The following is an 18,795-nucleotide window of genomic DNA, read 5'->3' on the forward strand; positions in this document are numbered from 1 at the left end:
TTATTTTTTTATTTTTTATTTTTATTTTTATTATTTTATTATTATTATATTTTATTATTTTTATTTTATTTTATTTTATTTAAATTCAATTAGCCAACACATAGTACATCATTAGTTTCAGATGTAGAGTTCAATAATTCATCAGTTGCATATAACACCTAGTGCTCATCACATCACTTACACCTCCCCCTCTAGTAACCTTCAGTTTGGTTCCTATAGTTGAAAGTCTCTCATAGTTTGTCTCCCTCTCTGATTTCTTTCCATTCCATTTTCCCTCCCTTCCCCTATGATTATCTGTGCTGTTTCTAACATTCCACATATGAGTGAAACCATATGATAATTGTCTTACTCTGATTGACTTATTTTGCTCAGCATAATACCTTCCAGTTCAATCCACACATTTGATAGGGTTTGCGTTGAATGTGTAGATTGCTCTAGGTGGCATAGACATTTTAACAATACTTGTTCTTCCAATCCATGAGCATGGACGGTTTTTCCATTTCTTTGTGTCTTCCTCAGTTTCTTTCATGAGTGTTCTGTAGTTTTCTGACTATAGATCCTTTGCCTCTTTAATAGGTTTATTCCTAGGTATCTTATGGTTTTGGGTGCAATTGAAAATGGGATCAATTACTTGATTTCTCTTTCTTCCGTCTCATTGTTAGTGTATAGAAATGCAACTAATTTCTGAGCATTGATTTTATATCCTGCCACTTTGCTGAATTCCTGTATGAGTTCTAGCAATTTTGGGGTGGCGTCTTCTAGGTTTTCCACATAAAGTATCACATCATCCATGAAGAGTGAGAGTTTAACTTCTTTGATGGTTTGGATACATTTTATTTCTTTTTGTTGTCTGATTGCTGAGGCCAGGACTTCTAGTACTATATTGAACAACAGTGGTAAGAATGGACATCCTTCTGGTGTTCCCGACCTTAGGGGAAAAGCTCTCAGTTTTTCGTCATTGAGAATGGTATTTGCTGTGGGCTTTTTGTATATGGCTTTTATGACATTGAGGTGTGTTCCCTCTATTCCTACACTGTGAAGAATTTTTTTTAATGATTTTTTATTATATTATGTTAGTCACCATACAGTACATCCCCAGTTTCCAAACTGTGAAGAATTTTAATCAAAGGATGCTGTACTTTGTCAAATGCTTTTTCTGCATCTATTTAGAGGATCATATGGTTCTTGTTCTTTCTTTTATTAATGTAGTGTATCACGTTGTTTGATTTGAGGATGTTGAACCACCCTCGCAGCCCAGGAATAAATCCCACTTGGTCATGGTGAATAATCCTTTTAATGTACTGTTGGATCCTATTGGCTAGTATCTTGGTGAGAATTTTGGCATCTATGTTCATCATGGATATTTGTGTCTAATTCTCCTTTTTGGTGGGGTCTTTGTCAGGTTTGGGGATCAAGGTAATGCTGACCTCATAAAAAGAGTTGGAAAGTTTTCCTTTCATTTCTATTTTTTGACACAGCTTCAGAAGAATAGGTTCTTCTTTAAATGGTTGGTTGAATTCCCCTGGGAAGCCATCCAGTCCTGGACTCTTTGTTTGTTTGGAGATTTTGATTACTGCTTCAAATTCTTTGCTGACTATGGTTGTGTTCAGGTTTTCTATTTCTTTCTGTTTCAGTTTTGGTAGTTTATGAATTTCTAGGAATGCATCCATTTCTTCCATATTGCCCAATTTGTTGGCATATAATTGCTCATAATATGTTCTTATAATTGTTTGTATTCCCTTGGTTTTGGTTGCTATCTCTCCTCTTTCATTCATGATTTTACTTATTTGGGTCCTTTATCTTTTCTTTTTGATAAATCAGGCTAGGGGTTTATCAATTTTATTCATTCTTTCAAAGAACAAGCTCCTAGTTTCATTGATCTGTTCTACTGTTGTTTTGGTTTCTATTTCATTGATTTCTGCTCTAATCTTTATTAATTCTTTTCTCCTTCTGAGTTAGGCTTTATTTGCTGTCCTTTCTCCAGCTCCTTTAGGTATAAGCTCAGCTTGTGTATTTGTAATCTTTCTTGTTTCTTAAGAAAGGCTTGTATTGCTATATACTTCCCTCTTAGGACTGTCTTTGCTGCATCCCAAAGGTTTTGAACAGTTTACTTTCATATTCATTTGTTTCCATGAGTTTTTAATTCTTTTTTAATTTCCTGGTTGATCCCTTCATTTGTTAGTAGAATGTTCTTCAAACTCCATGTATTTGAGTTCTTTCCAAATTTCCTCTTGTGATTGAGTTCCAGTTTCATAGCATTGTGGTCTGAAAATATGCAGGGAATGATCCCAATCTTTTGGTACCAGTTGAGACCTGATTTGTGACCCAGTATGTGATCTATTCTGGAGAATGTTTCATGTGCACTTGAGAAAAACATGTATTCTGTTGCTGTAGGATGAAATGCTCTGTATATATCTAGGAAGTCCATTTGGTCTAGTGTGTGATTCAAAGCCCTTGTTTCCTTGTTGATCTTCTGCTTAGATGACCTGTCCACTGCAGTGAGTGGGGTGTTATGTCCCCTACTATTATTGTACTATTACCAATGTGTTTCTTTAATTTTGTTATTAATTGGTTTATCAAATTGGCTGCTCTCATGTTAGGGGCATAAATATTTACAACTGTTAGACTTTCTTGTGGGATAGACCCTTTAATTACCATACAGTGTCCTCCCTCATCTCTTATTACAGTCTTTGGTTTAAAATCTAATTTTCTGATATAAGGAATGCCACCCCAGCTTTCTTTGGATGTCCATTAACATGCTAAATGGTTTTTCACCCCCTTATTGTAAATCTGGAGGTGACTTTAGGTCTAAAATGTGTCTCTTGCTGACAGCATATTGATAGGTCTTGCTTTTTTATCCAATCTGACACCCTTTGTCTTTTGATTAGGGCAGTTAGTCCATTTATATTCAGAGTAACTATTGAAGGATATGAAAATAGTGCTATTTCATTACCTGTAATGTCACTGTTTCTGTAGATTGTCTCTGTTCCTTTCTGGTCTATGTTACTTTTGGATTCTCTCCTTTGCTTAAAGGATCCCCTTTAATATTACTTGTGGGGCTGGTTTAGGGATCACAAATTCCTTTAGTTTCTGTTTGTTCTGGAAGCTTTTTATCTCTCCTTCTATTTTGAATGACAGCCTTTCTGGATAAAGTATTCTTGGCTCCATATTTTTCTCATTTAGCACCCTGAATATAACATGCCAGGTCTCTGTGGATAGGTCTGCTGCAACTCTAATGTTTCTACCCTTGTAGGTTATGGACCTTTTGTCCTGAGCCACTTTCAGGATTTTCTCTTTGTCTCTGAGATTTGCAAGTTTAATTTTTATATGTTGAGGTGTTAACCTATTTTTATTGATTTTGAGGGGGGTTCTCTGTGCCTCCTGGACTTGAACGCCTGTTTCTTTCCCCAGATTATGGAAGTTCTTTGCTATAATTTGCTCCAATATACCTTCTGACTCCCTCTCCCTCTTTCCTCTTCCTCTGGGATCCCAGTTATCCTAATATTGTTTCACTTTATGGTATCACTGATCTCTCAAATTCTCCCCTCGTGATCAGGTAGTTATTTATCTCTCTTTTTCTCAGCTTTATTCTCCAGCATATTGTCTTCTATATCACTAATTCTCTCTCTGCCTCATTTATCCTAGCAGTTAGACATTCCATTTTTTTGTATCTCATTAATTGCCTTTTTTATTTCAACTTGATTAGATTTTAGTTCTTTTATTTCTCCAGAAAGGGATTCTCTAGTGTCTTCTATGCTTTTCTCAAGCCCAGTTAGTATCTTTATAATCGTTATTCTGTACTTTGGTTCTGACATCTTACTAACGTCCATACTGATTAGTTCCCTGGCAGTCAGTACTGCCTCTTGTTCTCTTTTTTGAGGTGAGTTTTTCAGTCCTTTCATCGTGTCCAGAGAAGAATAGAAGAATGAGAGATCAAATACTAAAATGGCAACAGCGTCCCCAGAGAAATATACACTAAACAAATGAGACGAGACCCAAACTTGGGGGGGGGGTGGAGGAGAATATAATCAAACAGGTGAACAGAACAGAGCAGTAAACTGGATCCTGTGTGTATTCTGGTCTGCTTTTTAGAAAACTAGATCCCAAAATTGTAAAGGAAGAAAAACACATATATACAAAAATAAAATTAAATACAATGAAAGGTAGAATGTGACTGTAAAAATGAAAATTAAAAGACAAAAAAAAAAAGGAATATAAACAGACAGGTGAACAGAACAGAGTAATATACTATATCCTGGGTGTATTTTGGTCTGTTCGTTAGAAGAAACTACATCCCAAAACTGTAAAGAAAAACATATATATACAAAAATAAAATTAAATATAATGAAAGAATAGAATGTAACTGTAAAAATGAAAATTAAAAAAGACTTAAAAAAAGAGTTGATAAAATAAGAAATTGTTTGGAAAAGGAAAGAAAAAAATTAAAACTGAAAGAGTAAAGAATCATGAGGGAAAAACCATGAATTCTCTGTGCTGTATTCCCCTAGCACTGGAGTTTTGCAGTTCTCATTGATAGTAAACTTGGTCTTGGCTGGATGTTCTTGCTGATCTTCTGGGGGAGGGGCCTGTTGCAGTGATTCTCAAGTGTCTTTGTTCCAGGTGGAATTGCACAGCCCTTGCCAGGGGCCAGGCTAAGTAGTCTGCTCTGGATTGCTCAATGTGGCTTTTGTTCCCTGAAGGCTTTCCACGTGCTTTAGAGGATGAGAATGAAAATGACAGCCTTCTGATCTCCCACCAGAGTCGAAACCTCGGAGCCCCACTCCTCAGTGCACCCTCAGGGAATAGCAGTCATTCACTCCTGTCTCCCTGGTTTTCATCATCACTCTATGCTCACCCAGTTCATGACCAAGCATTTCTATCTCAGGCATGTTACCCTGTTTTGAGTCTCTAAACACTGCAAACACCTGCAGTATGCACTCACGCCACTCCACCCAGGGGAGGAAGGGGAGTTTTGTTGTTGTTCTGCTGCTTGCTGGGCCCCTGCTTGGAAAGCAGTTGCCTGACTGTGCTGTTATTTGTGGTTTATGGCAACCCTGAGCTGACAGCCCACTCTTGGTCTTGTTGATTGCAGCTGGCTTCCCTGCTCTGATGCCTGGGAGATCTGATGCACTCAGCCCCCACCCCACCCCCCATTCTTTCTGTGAGCCCGGGGATCCTGAGACCACACTGTCCCACCTAGGAATCCACCCTACTTCACCACCTGAGTGCTTTTCAGGCAGGGACGTCCCTCACCAGGGCAGACTTCTAAAAGTTCTGATTTTGTGCTCTGCTGCTAATCATTTCCAGTAGCTGGCTTACAGAGACTCCCTTCCCCTGCAGTTTATCTTCCCATATATCACCTAGGATTCATTTCTCCACACCTCCTACCTTGCAGAAAGTGGTCACTTTTCTATTTGTAGTGTTGCAGCTATTCTTCAATCTCTGGTTGAGTTCACAGGTGTTCAGAATGATTTGATAGCTGTCTAGCTGAGCTCCTGGGACCAGATGAAACTAAGGTCTCCTACTCCTCTACCAGCTTGGAATCCTCTGTCTCATGTTTGCTTTTGTTTCCCTTGCTTCTGGATACGTGTCTAGTAAGAAGTTGCTATGGCTGATATCAAAGAGATTGCTGCCTGTGTTCTCCTGTAGGATTTTGAGGTGTTCTGTCTCACATTTAGGTCTTCCAACCATTTTAAATTTATTTTTGTGTATGGTGTAAGAAAGGTCCATTTTCATTCTTCTAATGTTACTGTGCAGTTTTCCCAATACCATTTGTTGAAGAGACTGTCTTTTTTCCATTAGATATTCTTTCCTGTTTTGTTGAAGATTAGTTGACCATAATAGTTGTGGGTCCATTTCTGGGTTCTGTATTTTGTTCCAGTGATCTATGTGTCTATTTTTCTGCCAGCCAAAACAAAAAACAAAAACAAAAATTTTCAATGAAAAGATGGAGACTTAAAACTTCTTAATGATCCAGGGTAAACTATTACTAAGCCAGAATAATGAGGACATATGACAGCTTGAATTTTAAAATATTTGAAAATGTAATTATACACATAATCATTTTCTATCCCTTTACTCTCAATTCAGTAGACAGTAGACAGCTGGAGAAGATACATAAGCAGAAGAAACACCATCAGAAAAGTACTTTGCACATATCTCTGTTCACAGAGTATTGGATAAATTGCCAGGATGAAAAAGAGAAAACAAAGAGAACAGCCTAGACTCTGTTATGATTGTTCAGTAAGAATGTAGTGAGATAGAACTTGAGCCAAATCTCTAGGTTTAATTATTTATGGGTTTAATTATCAAAGGTAGATGTGTAGATTACAGAAACAATTTGAGAGTTGGAATCATAGTCCTGAATTCAAATTCTTATCCCTGTTTTCGCCAAAATTATATTGTCCAAATTAATCTAAGTCTTAGTTAATTCATCATTAAGTGAGACTATTAATAACTACATTGTAAATTATTGGACAAATTTGAGATAAAATGTATCCACTGCCCAGCACTATGATTTACAGGGGGGAGCTGTTGCAAAGTAGAAAACACACAAATCTGCCTCCCTAAATGTGAGAGAGAACACCTCAAAAATCCTAAAGGAGAATCCAGGCAGCAATCTCTTTGACAGAAGATTATCAAAAAGTTATCTGCTATCTGCAGGTATTAAGCAATCTGTTTCATGTTCTCTCAATACAGCAGGCAAGAATGTCTGAACTGTCATAAGAGTATTCCTAAAACTTTTGGAAGGAAAATGTGTTTACCAGAGATTCAATGTGATAGAAGGAATAGTTTCAGAAACACTAAACTGAGATGAGTGAAATTGTGATAGTAAATGTATAAGCTTCAACTGTAAAATGTGGACAAGGCAAGCAAGGGAAAGCAAGGGAAAACAGCTGTGTTCTAGAAATACAGGGCTGAGGTTTGGTTATATTACAGTTTCACATGTAGGACTGTACAGAATTTACATAGAAACCACCTCTACTTGTTGAGCTTCAATCTAAATAAGGCATGAAAGAAAAATGGGGTCCAAATGCATTATGACCGTGGTTCTTTCGAGGGGACTTAATACTGTCTTTGTAAAATGGTTGAAGTGTTGCTACTCTCCATTTCCACCCTTAGGCTCCTACTAGAGTCATTTTATTTTTCAAGGCAAGAAAGTCAGGTAAGAATGCAGAAAACCATTCTACTGGAGTGAGAACCAAAATTAAATGATCATACAGAAAGGCAGGAAAGATACTTGGATTCGATTATACCTGGAAAAGGTGCCCTTTTTTTTAAATGAAAGTCAACAAGCTACTGGCATTTTAATAATAGCAAAAACATTTACAGCACTCATGGCACTTTACATATATAGTCTTATTTTATTTTCACAAGAAACTTATGAAGTAGATACTATTTTTTAAGGAGCTAGATACTCTTATATCCATTTCGCTGATTTAAAAACAAACAAACTGAAGCACAGAAAAGTTAAGTATCTTGCTAAAATCACACAGCTAGTAAGCATTAAAATGGGGATTTAGAGGAAAGAGGTTCCAGAGGGTGCTTCCAAGCACTATATTTTATCTCAACTCAAATCACTCAAAACAAACTTCATGCCTTTTAACTAAAAGTAGAGTGGACCAAAATGAAAGACAGGCCATTGCTGGTGATTTATTTCTACTGTGCCCTAAATCCGTGGCTAAACACTGGAGAGAAAAGGTCTAAGTCTACGGGTATTGCTGAGTTTCACAAGTTCCTTTGTGCATTCAAAATTGCATTTAAAATGAATATCAGATTGTTTTCTGTTGCTGGTTCTCTCCAATAACACGTGTGCATCACTACATGTGTGTTTTAAGGAGAGTTGTTAACCTCAGTTAACCCATGTCATTAAAGAGGTATTACTCACCATGGGCATTACCAGAAATGAAGGCTTTTTGGCAAGAAGTAGAGAGAACTGTTCCCAAACAGAATATCTAATGTGTATCTGTGCTTCGGGTTGAATGCAAATGCGTTAAGACATGTGTAAGACACAAAAAGAATTTCCCCTCAGGGATGCTGCTGTGAGAACCCCATTAGCACATAAATATTTATGCTGCACATGGAGGAGTGTACACCATTTACCTTAAGCTTGTTTATTCACATTTTTTTAGTACCAAGGATAATCACATATTTAAATTCTCATTCTGATGGCATCAGCTATTTGACAGATTCACTTCATCCACTTCAAATTAATTGTGCAGGGTTTCTTTGTAACATTTTAGTGACCTTAAGAACAAACACAGAGATATCCCAATGAAGAAGTTATGTGAAAGTGATCAAAAAGATTTGAATATTGGTCATACTCTGTTAAAGGATGTTTATATAATTCTCACAAAATAACTTCTCTTTTGTTATTTAAGCCCTTAGCCAACTCATTCCCCTTCTCTTTGTGTTACTGAGTCAAACTAACCTTATCCAACATGAATTCTTGGCTCTGTTTCTAATTTTGAAAGGCATCACTTAATTGGCTGATTTTAAATCAAAGCCAAGTCCTTAAATTCTGAATGAAAACAAAACCCATATTTATAAAGTTCTCAGTGATCTGTGCTTTCATCATTTATATTCACCTATTATATAGTTCTTATTAATATTTTTTTTAATTCTTGAAAGATGTTTGGGAAATGTTTTCTCAACACGTCCCTAACTGTCTTCCCTAGGCAGTAAGGAGATTTAATCCTTTGGTTTGGCCAACTGGTGGAAGAAACTGGAAGTGTTCACCTGATTTTAATTTACATGACAACAGGGAGTTAGATTTGTTCATCAGCAAATATCCAGTGCCTATAATGGTGCTGGGTCTACAGTAGGGCTCAGTAAGAACCTGTTGAATGAATTACATGTGACAGAAGGATTAGATCCATTTTATATAATCCTAAGGAAATATGACTAGTGTAATAGATGTAAAGTTTAGGAATGCGTTCCTAAAAACCATCGTCAGGTTACTTAAGGTGAGAGGAGCTTCCTCAAAGAAGTTAGGAAGGAAGGGTTTTAATAACAGGCTGGGCAACAGTAGAGTAGTGATATGATGAAGGAGAGTTTAGCATTGGTGAGTGAAGTGGATTAAATATAACTTAACTATGAATTCTGAGAATCTATGTGTTCCTGGGTAAAATCAAGAAAGGAGTCTTCATATCCCTACCCCCATTCTTACAAATACATTTGTATCTGCAACCAGTTTCAGAGGAAGCAGTTCTCTTTATCAAGACTGTCTTCTCTAGGGGTGCCTGGGTGGCACAGCGGTTAAGCGTCTTCCTTCGGCTCAGGGCGTGATCCCAGCATTATGGGATCGAGCCCCACATCAGGCTCCTCTGCTATGAGCCTGCTTCTTCCTCTCCCACTCCCCCTGCTTGTGTTCCCTCTCTCACTGGCTGTCTCTATCTCTGTCAAATAAATAAATAAAATCTTAAAAAAAAAAAAAAAAGGCTATCTTCTCTAGATCCCAGCTTTGCCTACCTCTTCTGAGGCCCTGTGACAAAAAGGGAATACATGGCTCAAATCTATGTCCGCCACCTGTCTGCTGATTTCTTACAGGTCAAAGCCAGCTCAGGAGTTTCTATGTTGAAAAGACTTTCTAGAGGTGCCACTTGAAAAAGTGCTCCTTGGGTGCATGACAGGTAAAGGCTGGAGAATTGGAAGTGATAGAGATGATTAAGGGGCTGCGTGACAGATCCAGCAGTAGAGGGCTCCACCATGAGGAATCTTCAGGCTTATGTTGAAGAGCTTGTATGTCAATGTGAAATTTAGCAGTTAATTCTTGTGACTATGTTTCGGTGAGATTTCATACTGGTAGAGTTCCATATATCCTCTCCATTCCAGAACAGCTCTGTTTTAAGTCAGTGTTACACAGTAGAGTTCCATATAACCATTAATTTGAGAAAGGGGTCTCAGCCCCTTCAAAATGTTTCTTTCCCCTGCTCAGGCTAAACACAGTAGAACCCTCCTTAACACTTTCTTTCACATTCTGTACCAATTCATCAGAAAAGACTCTCAGCAAGGCCTTCAAATATATTCTAAATCCAATTATATATTTTGATCTCCTCACTGCTAAGTCCTACTCCAAGCCACTATCCTCTTCCACCTGAACGTCTGCAGTGGTCCTCTACGCAGTTTCCCTGCTTTTTACCCTTCATGCTACCTTCTCCCTCTGCCACAGTCTATTCTCCACAGAGTGATCCTTTTCAAAAGACCATTCCACTCCACCAATCAAAACTCTATGATGGTTTCCCTTCTCACTCAGAATAACATAAAGGAATCCTAATGGTGGCTCACCAGGTTATGATCTGCTATGTGACTCTCTCTGACCTCGGCTTCTCTCTTCTGCTTGCTCACTGCATGCTGGTCACATTGACCTTCTTACTTTTCTGTCAACATTCAAATCTGCTCCCACTTCAGGAAACTCATACTTACTGTTCCCTTTGTTTATAGTACTTTTCCCTCAGACAGCTGCATGACTCCACCCTTCACTTTGTTGTGTCTGCTCGGATGTCGTCTTTGCAGAGAGGTCTCCTCTGATTGCCTTAATCCATCCCCATTCATGCTCTATTCTCTTACCTGACACTTTACATTTGTATATAGATTATGTGTTGTTCACTGTCTGTCTTCCTCATCAGGAGATGTGAGGGCAGAGAATATATCTCTAGTCCTGCTATATCCCTACTACCTAAAATAGTGCCTGAAACAAGTAGATGCTCAATGAACATATGTTGACTGAATAAATGAAATCAAAGTAGTCTTATTAACAGTGTGTTTGGCAATCATAATAACCATAAAATCTTTTTCAGACAGAAGATGTGATCATTCTAATGCAATTTTTTTAGTCATCCAGAAAATAAAAGATTTTGAAGAACCTGGTGTATTTTTGAAGGACACACAAAAACTATGGAAATGTTTCCCATATTTGCAAGAATTAAATTACCAAATATTGTTGCTCATGTAGCTGCTTTCACAGAGGTGGAGCTGACCTTGCCAATATTATAGAATGGGAGGAAGTTACCTTTGGGTGCTTAGAAGATGGCAATCATGATTTTGAAGATAAGCTATAGAGGGTGATAGATCTTATGCTGGATCTAGAAATCATAGGTCTAAAAATTTTCTTAAAGGCAGTTTTGGAAAGCACATGACATTATCACCAATATCCTAGAATGTCCTATATGCTTTTATATTCTATTAGAGTATGTAAATAGAATGTAATGGGGTTAACATACCTGCCCCCTGCAATATATAGAATTATTACACATCACAGTAAAGGATCAGGGTGCTATCTGATTTCTGCCCACACTCTGAAACTTTGCCCTTCTCCATTACCTGCCAAACCAGTCATGACTAGCTGATAGAGAACCCAATTTTGATGACTAACTCATACTTGAAATTCCCCCAGTTCCCCACCACTTTGCTAGTTCTTTATGCTGCTGCAGTCATTTACTACCCCCACATTTTTGGGGTATGCCTTCACGTGCCTTTTGAACAAAACCTAGGGCATTTCTTGCCAGAGTCCTTTCATTTGTGTTCCTCGTCTTTAAAGTTCTTATCACGTCTAAAGCAAATTTTGCCTCATCATGAAAACATGTCATCACTACTTAAATGACTGTATTATTGATTGATTGTAATTTTTTTACTTAAATATAGTTGACATACAATGTTACAGTAATTTCAGGTATACAATATAGTGAGTTAACTTCTCTATAAGTCATGCTATGCTCACAAGTGTAGCTAAAATCTGTCACCGTGAAACACTGTTACAACAGTATCATTGACTATATTCCCCATGCAGTGCCTTTTATGCCCATGAACTTATTCATTCCATAAGTGGAAGCCTGTATCGCCCTCTCCCCTTCACCCGTTTTGCCCCTACCCCCCTCCCCTCTGGCAGCCATCAGTTTGTTCTCTATATTTATAGGTCTGATTCTGCTTATTGTTTCTCTGTTTATTCATTTGTTTTGTTTTTTAGATTCTACATATGAGTGAAATCATATGATATTTGTCTTTCCCCAGTCTGACTTATTCCATTTAGCATAATACCCTTTAGGTCCATCGTGTTGTCACAAATGGCATAACCTTATTTTTTATGACTGCAAAATATTCCATTACATACACACACACACAAACACACACCATATCTTCCTTATTTACTAATGATATATCTGATAAGAGTTTAAAATCTAAAATAAATAAAAGAATTTATACAACTCAACACCAAAAAACCCCCACAATTTGATTTAAAAATGAGCAGAGAAACTGAATAGACATTTTTCCAAAGACATATGAATAGACACATGAAAGATGCTCAACATTACTAATCATCATGGAAATGCAAATCAAAACTACAATGACATGTCACCGTATACATGACAATGGCTAAAATCAAAAAGAGAAGAAATAACAAGTGTTGGCAAGGATGTGTCAAAAAGGAACCCATGTTCACTACTTGAAGAAATGTAAATTGGTGCAGACACTGTGGAAAACAGTGAGATTTTTCAAAAAATTAAAAATAGAAATACTATATGATCCAGTAATTCCACTACTGGGTATTCACTCACCCAAAGAAAACAAAAACACTAACTCAAAAAAACACTGACTATGTTTATTGTAGCATTACTTACAATAGCCAAATTATGGAAGCAACCCATGTGTCCATCATAGATGACTGTGTCATTTTAAATGTTGCAACAACACAATGAGATCCTCTTTTATCACCCACCATTTTGCCAGTGTTTTGATTCACATTTTCTAGTATTGCCAAGTCTTCCCATAAAAAGAAATTTCCCAAAAAGAACCACGTTACCATCAGCTGAACTAAATGAGACTGTTTAAGCCATTAGTATGGTTTCCCAAAATCTCTTAAACTCTTCTTACTTCTCATCTTCTATCCAAAATGTATGGATTGTTTTGTTGATTTTATCAATTTTTTATTTGAGTGGTGGTGAAAAATACTATTCATTGCTGTTTTCCTTGACTTCCAAATAAATTCTGTGGTCATATTCCTGTTTAAAAAGGTGCTTCTATGATAATGAGAAGTTGTTCTGCTTGCAAGCAAGTAGTAAACAGGAGTAGGATGTATTTAACCACTATCACATGCTGGAGAACGCCTTTGACCTTCAAGGGCCCTGATCAGTAGTCACATCTTCTAAGAAGTCTTTCCTGTATGCCTTTCTGTCCCTTTCCCAAACAACCTTTGTCATTCAATCCTCCATGTTTACTTATCACTGTACTTGGTAAATCTGTTATTTTTCCTCTGGCACTGTATTGATTTTATTATTTCATATCTTTCTACTCTACCATAAGCTCCTTGAATACAAAGTGTATTTGTTTTTAAATTCTTGTAACCTCACTGCTAGGAATATATTAGGCACATAATAAAAGTTTCTGAAATAGAATTAAGTATAACAAAAGGACATATAACAACCCTACTGACCAAATCATGCATCATGTGGCTCTGGGTATATTCCAAATTCAGTACCAGCAGAGCTTTGTCTAGAAATACTTGACATATTTTATGTCAATAAACTAATTGTCATTATTATGATAATGTGATAATATAACTTTTGGACCTTTAACCATGAACTCAATGAACATAGTAAGACTATGGGAGAAAAAAAGTACTGGAAAAACTTCTAGTCTATGTGGTGTTCAGAGAACATAGATAACTGAGCTTACAAGGCATAGACCAAACCTTTCTTCTGCATCAACAAATAAAATGCTATAGCATAAATAATAGAGACATTTCATTTATGTAATACACCTATTAGTTATTATTAAATACTTATTTATATATATATGATCTGAAAAGCAGATTACAATTAGAAATTAGAGAAGCTGAGAATTAGTCTATCAATGCGAACACCAATAGCAACACCAATGCTAAACCAACAAATAATTATCCAATAATAGCATAAATGCTTTCCAGTGATATAACCTTAGAGAATCAAGCACACACACACACACACACACACACACACACACACACACATCAACTATAATATGAAGTCTAGAAATTGGAGAAGCAATGTCAATGTATTTCAGTAATGAACTGGTTCAAATCCCAATTTCATAACTGAACTAACTTAAACAGATTAAAGTTTCAAAAAGGCAGGGTACTGTACCAAAACACATGCTACAATGTGTCTCAAATTAGTGGCTTAAGTCTTATAAAGCAAAAGGCAGAAAATAAATCCTAAGTATGCATTTAAAAATTAACGCTTTGCCATCTGACTCTTTAATTATTCCATCTTGATAATATCTAGTAGTGTTTGGTGATTAAGGAAGTTTTACTCTAGCTTGGGGATATCTCTTATCATGTGAGTGTTCTCTTGTGACTGGTACAGTCCACCTGAACCATATATGCTTACATATATTTCTTTTTTGTACAGATTGTATTTATTTATTTATTTGTCAGAGAGAGAGAGAGAAGGAGCAGAGCACAAGCAGGGGGAGCAGCAGGCAGAGGGAGAAGCAAGCTCTCTGTTGAGCAGGGAGCCCAATACAGGACTTGATCCCAGGACCCTGGGATCATGACCTGAGCCAAAGGCAGACACTTGACTGACTGAGTCACCCAGGCATACCCGCTTATGTATATTTCAATTTAACTCTTTAAAAGGATACAAATGGATTAATTTTGAGAATTCTGGAATAAGAATAATTTAGGCACAGCTAGGCTATCTTCATTTTTATGATTTATTTCTATTTCATTATTCCTTAATCTAGTCAAAAATTCTATAATTTTTCCATATTTCATGGTTTTTGAACAGCTTTGTTCCACTGATTCTCACATTAAGATCAATAATCTAAAAGATATATGGAGTCTGAGGGACTGGGAGATGTCTTAATCATACAGCAATCTTCCCCATTGTGCCTAATATAAAAGACACACATGCCATCTAATGTGCAAATATATAATAAAATTTTCCTACTTCTTTCTGCATATTTCTACTTAAACTACACTGGTTAGAACTTCAATTAATCTGGTACAAAAGCCCCATTTTAAGAAAAGTTCTGTAAAAGAAACTGGGGAAAAGCAACTCCGTTTCAATTGCCTAAATAAACTTCCTAAAAGTTCAAGATATATGTCCAACAGTCAGCCATCTTTGATATAGTAATCTTAGAGCTTATTACAACTAGTTATTGAGAAGAGGCAAGCTTTCTCAACTATTTATTTAGGTAAGATTACAGTGCTTATCATCTAAGAGCCTGCCTCTAAAGGAAGACATAACTCTGAGACTTAATTCTTAATCTACACAAGTGGCATGTTGGAGGGGTGCTGTATTAGAGGTTATGTTTGTTCTCTTCATCGGAGCATTTGTGAGGCTGTCTTCAGAGAAAGGTATAAGATTGAACTTTTTTATGTACTTGGTTTGGTCTGGGGTAATGTAGTTAGTCTGCTACATCTACCTGAATTAAATCATAAGAATGAAATAGCTGGGTTCTGGGGCGGAGGAGTACCCGGGGAGGTCGTTCAGAGCTATTCTCAATTTGCTACAAACTCATGGGTCTTATGAAGGTGAGCCTGGCTGGTTCTCAAAGCTACAAGTTTTGGGGGATTCATCTCTTAGGTTTTAAAAGTTAGGGTGCCCAATGTGGGATTCAGACCCTTTGCTCCTTAGGGAGAAGCTCCAGGTTTTGAGCTTCCTCCCAGTTGTGGGTCACCATGCCAGGGGTGGGGTTTATGGTAAGATTATGTCTCAGCTTCTCTTACCCACTTTGATGTGGTTTCTTTCTCACTTTCTGAAGTACAGTAGTCGCTCAAATAGTTCTCAGGTTTTTTCAGAGTGCATTGTTCCATATGCAGCTGTAGGTTCTGTGTGTCAGTGAGAGAAGATAAGATGGGTCGCCATCTTGAACTGGAACCAAAAGCTGTGTCTCAGAATTCTTTAGCTTTTGTCTGCAAATGAGTTTTCGGATCTAGGATCTAGATTGTGTTCCTTTCATTCATCATTAATTTATTCAAAGAGCAGCAACATTTATGTCAGGAATAAAAAAATCTTTGCCAAGATGCAATGTTATCATGAATTAGTGTGTGGCTATAACCCCCAAAATTTGACAGAATTTGATTCTTGTCTCAGGCAAAAGCAACCAAATTGACAAAACTTAGGAAAAAAGGAAGTGAGAAAAAAAATGCAGCAGCCAAAATATCCACAAACTCAATAATCAAAAATACTTAATACCATAGATTTTGTATATGAAAACTTCAATTAGGATGAGGAAGGAGGTATTGTATATGGGGATATTAATAAATTTTTGTTTATTCTGGGCTGTGTGGTGCTAAGCTCAACAGTTTCTTTTATTAGAGTCATGCAAACAGGTGTCAGTGACACAACTGAAATAAAATAAGTAAAAAAGAAAAGGGCATAAAAGGAGTACTTTCCATTTGGCTCAGACCCAAGCGTAAGGACAGAACATTGCTCATTATTAACAACATTGATGTCTGAATTGAACTCACTGTCTCTTCCTTAATATTTCTCATCTTGCCAGGAGACACAATCATTTACCTGGACATCAAAACAAGGGAACCATTAATCCTTTCCTTATCCCACAACTAAGTAATCAGCCATCAAAAGTCAAGAATTGGAGCTAAGTCCATTCCCTCTCCACCCCACTGCTTGAAGCAGATAGATGATCCTCCTTCCGATTTGTCAGAAGGTAGTAGCAGCCTAATGCTAGTCACCATGCTTACATCATTCATCTCACTTCATCTCATCACAGGCGTTTTTTTCATCTCACGTCATCACAAGAAGAATGAGCACAGTACAGTAAGATATTTTGAAAGAAAGAGACCAGATATACATAACTTTTATTACAGTATATTGTTATAATTGCTCTATTTTATTATTATTGTCGATCTCTTACTATGCCTTATTTATAAATTAAACCTTATCAAAGATACGTATGTATAGGAAAAACATAGGGTTTGGCACTATTCACAATTCCAGGCATCCACTGGGGGTTTCAGAACATATCAAGTGAATAAAAGGGGACTAATATATTAGTAATGAATACTGTCTCACATCCTTAGTACCCCCCTTTTTGCACGTGTTATTTTTTCTGTTCTTTTCTCCTTTTTTATGCCTGGAGAACTTTAAACACTCAGTTTAATCATGTCACCTTCTTGATAAAATATCCTGACACAGTCCTCCAAAAAGTTAATTGCTTTCTATTCTTGCAGAAAGTTTTATTTTAGCACATTTCACACTACATATTGATTACTTTTTGCCACACCTGTATCCCAATACAAAGAGTGAGTTTCCTACAGGCAAAGAGTATATCTTAAAATCCTTATATCTCTAGGCATCTAGAACTGCTCCTGAAACATTGTTGTAATGTGGTAGGTACTGTTCTAAGAACTATTATCTCATTTAATGAATAAAGTTTACAATAAATATTGTTAAATAAAATTAAAAATATAAAAACGAAAAATATCTCACTTGCAAGATATTAAATATTGAATGTTATTCAGGGATTTGGAAAATGAAGTAAATAAACACCTTCTTTCAACTTGAAGAAAGATCATTTCAATGGCTTAAGATATTTTGAGTGGGGAGATAGTACATGAGTAGGGATAGGTAAAAGTCAAGTGGAAATAGTCTTCTTGGGGACTAGGTCTTATCAAATATAATTCAGTTTGTGATTTCATTGGAAGGTGTTAATAAAATGCAAACAACCATAATCAGGTCTTCGAAACTAATGTTGCTACTTTTAAAACAAATCATTAAGAAAATTTTTAAGGTCATTAAAAAAGTATTCATATTAAGTTTTTTTTTAATTTTTAATCAGGTAGAACTGATGAGATTATTATATAACTGTTGCTAGAAACTCCCTTATGAAATATGAAAATGTTATTTATAAATTACCTCTTTAATAAGTGTGTCTTTGTGTTTCACCATTCAAATTTCAAATTGCTAATATCTCAGACAAAATGCTATAGGAAGATGTTCTCACTTGAATGTCAACATCGGTAGAACGTTAACCAAAATTTATACTGTGATTAGGGTATTGGGAAAGTGTATACAAATTAAAGCCTTGTGTTCTTTTCAAGATCTAAGTATCCTATTGTTAGTTAGCAGTATAAACTATTTTCTCAGAGAACATAACAAATGGACAAAAGGTGGAACCATAATGACTTTCCTATTGTCTTACTATTTATTTCTATTATCACAGACCAGTTGAATTTTCAGAAGCTGATTTCCCACGGGTTGAATATCAAAGAAGACAGCAATTTTGGGATCCTGTACGTCTAGCTCTTTTCACATTGGCAATTGTAGCAATTATAGGAATTGCAATTGGTATTGTTACTCATTTTGTTGTTGAGGGTAAGTATCCAGGTCACATTTCTATTGCCTAAGTGCTCTATGACTTAATATCTTGAAATTCTTTCTTGTATAAAAAATGCTATTTGCATGATATTAAATTTTTAATTACTAATCTCTTATTGGTGTTAAATTATTGTTTGCTCCAGTATTGAGTTCAGTGTTACATATTTCCAGACAGCGAAGCTTGAAATATACATTACATGGATAGACACATCTAAAAGCAATATAGTCTTGGGACGCCTGGGTGGCTCAGTCAGTTGAGTGTCTGCCTTTGTTTCAGGTCATGATCCCAGGGCCCTGGGACAAAACTCCCTGCTCAGCTGGGAGTCTGCTTTCCCTCTCCCTCTGCCTCTACCCCTTGCTAGTTCTATCTCTCTCTTTCTCAAATAAATACATAAAAAATCTTTAAAGCCATATAGTTTTAAAATGAGAAAGAAGAGTGAAAAGCTTAATCTTTAGAATAAAGACAAATTACATC

General features: G+C 36.5%; 1 protein-coding gene across 1 annotated transcript in view; it reads left to right on the plus strand.

Annotated features, from left to right (window-relative positions):
* Positions 1 to 18,795, plus strand: part of LOC103679190 (transmembrane serine protease 11F) — a 66,684-nt gene that overhangs the window by 15,977 nt on the left and 31,912 nt on the right. The window contains exon 3 of the mRNA XM_040624903.1: positions 18,166 to 18,317. Within this exon, the coding sequence (XP_040480837.1) occupies positions 18,166 to 18,317 (152 nt within the window). The remainder of the gene's footprint in view (positions 1 to 18,165; positions 18,318 to 18,795) is intronic.

The sequence above is a fragment of the Ursus maritimus genome, unplaced genomic scaffold (genome assembly GCF_017311325.1).
Source record: "Ursus maritimus isolate PB19 unplaced genomic scaffold, ASM1731132v1 scaffold_8, whole genome shotgun sequence".
NCBI lineage: Eukaryota > Metazoa > Chordata > Mammalia > Carnivora > Ursidae > Ursus > Ursus maritimus.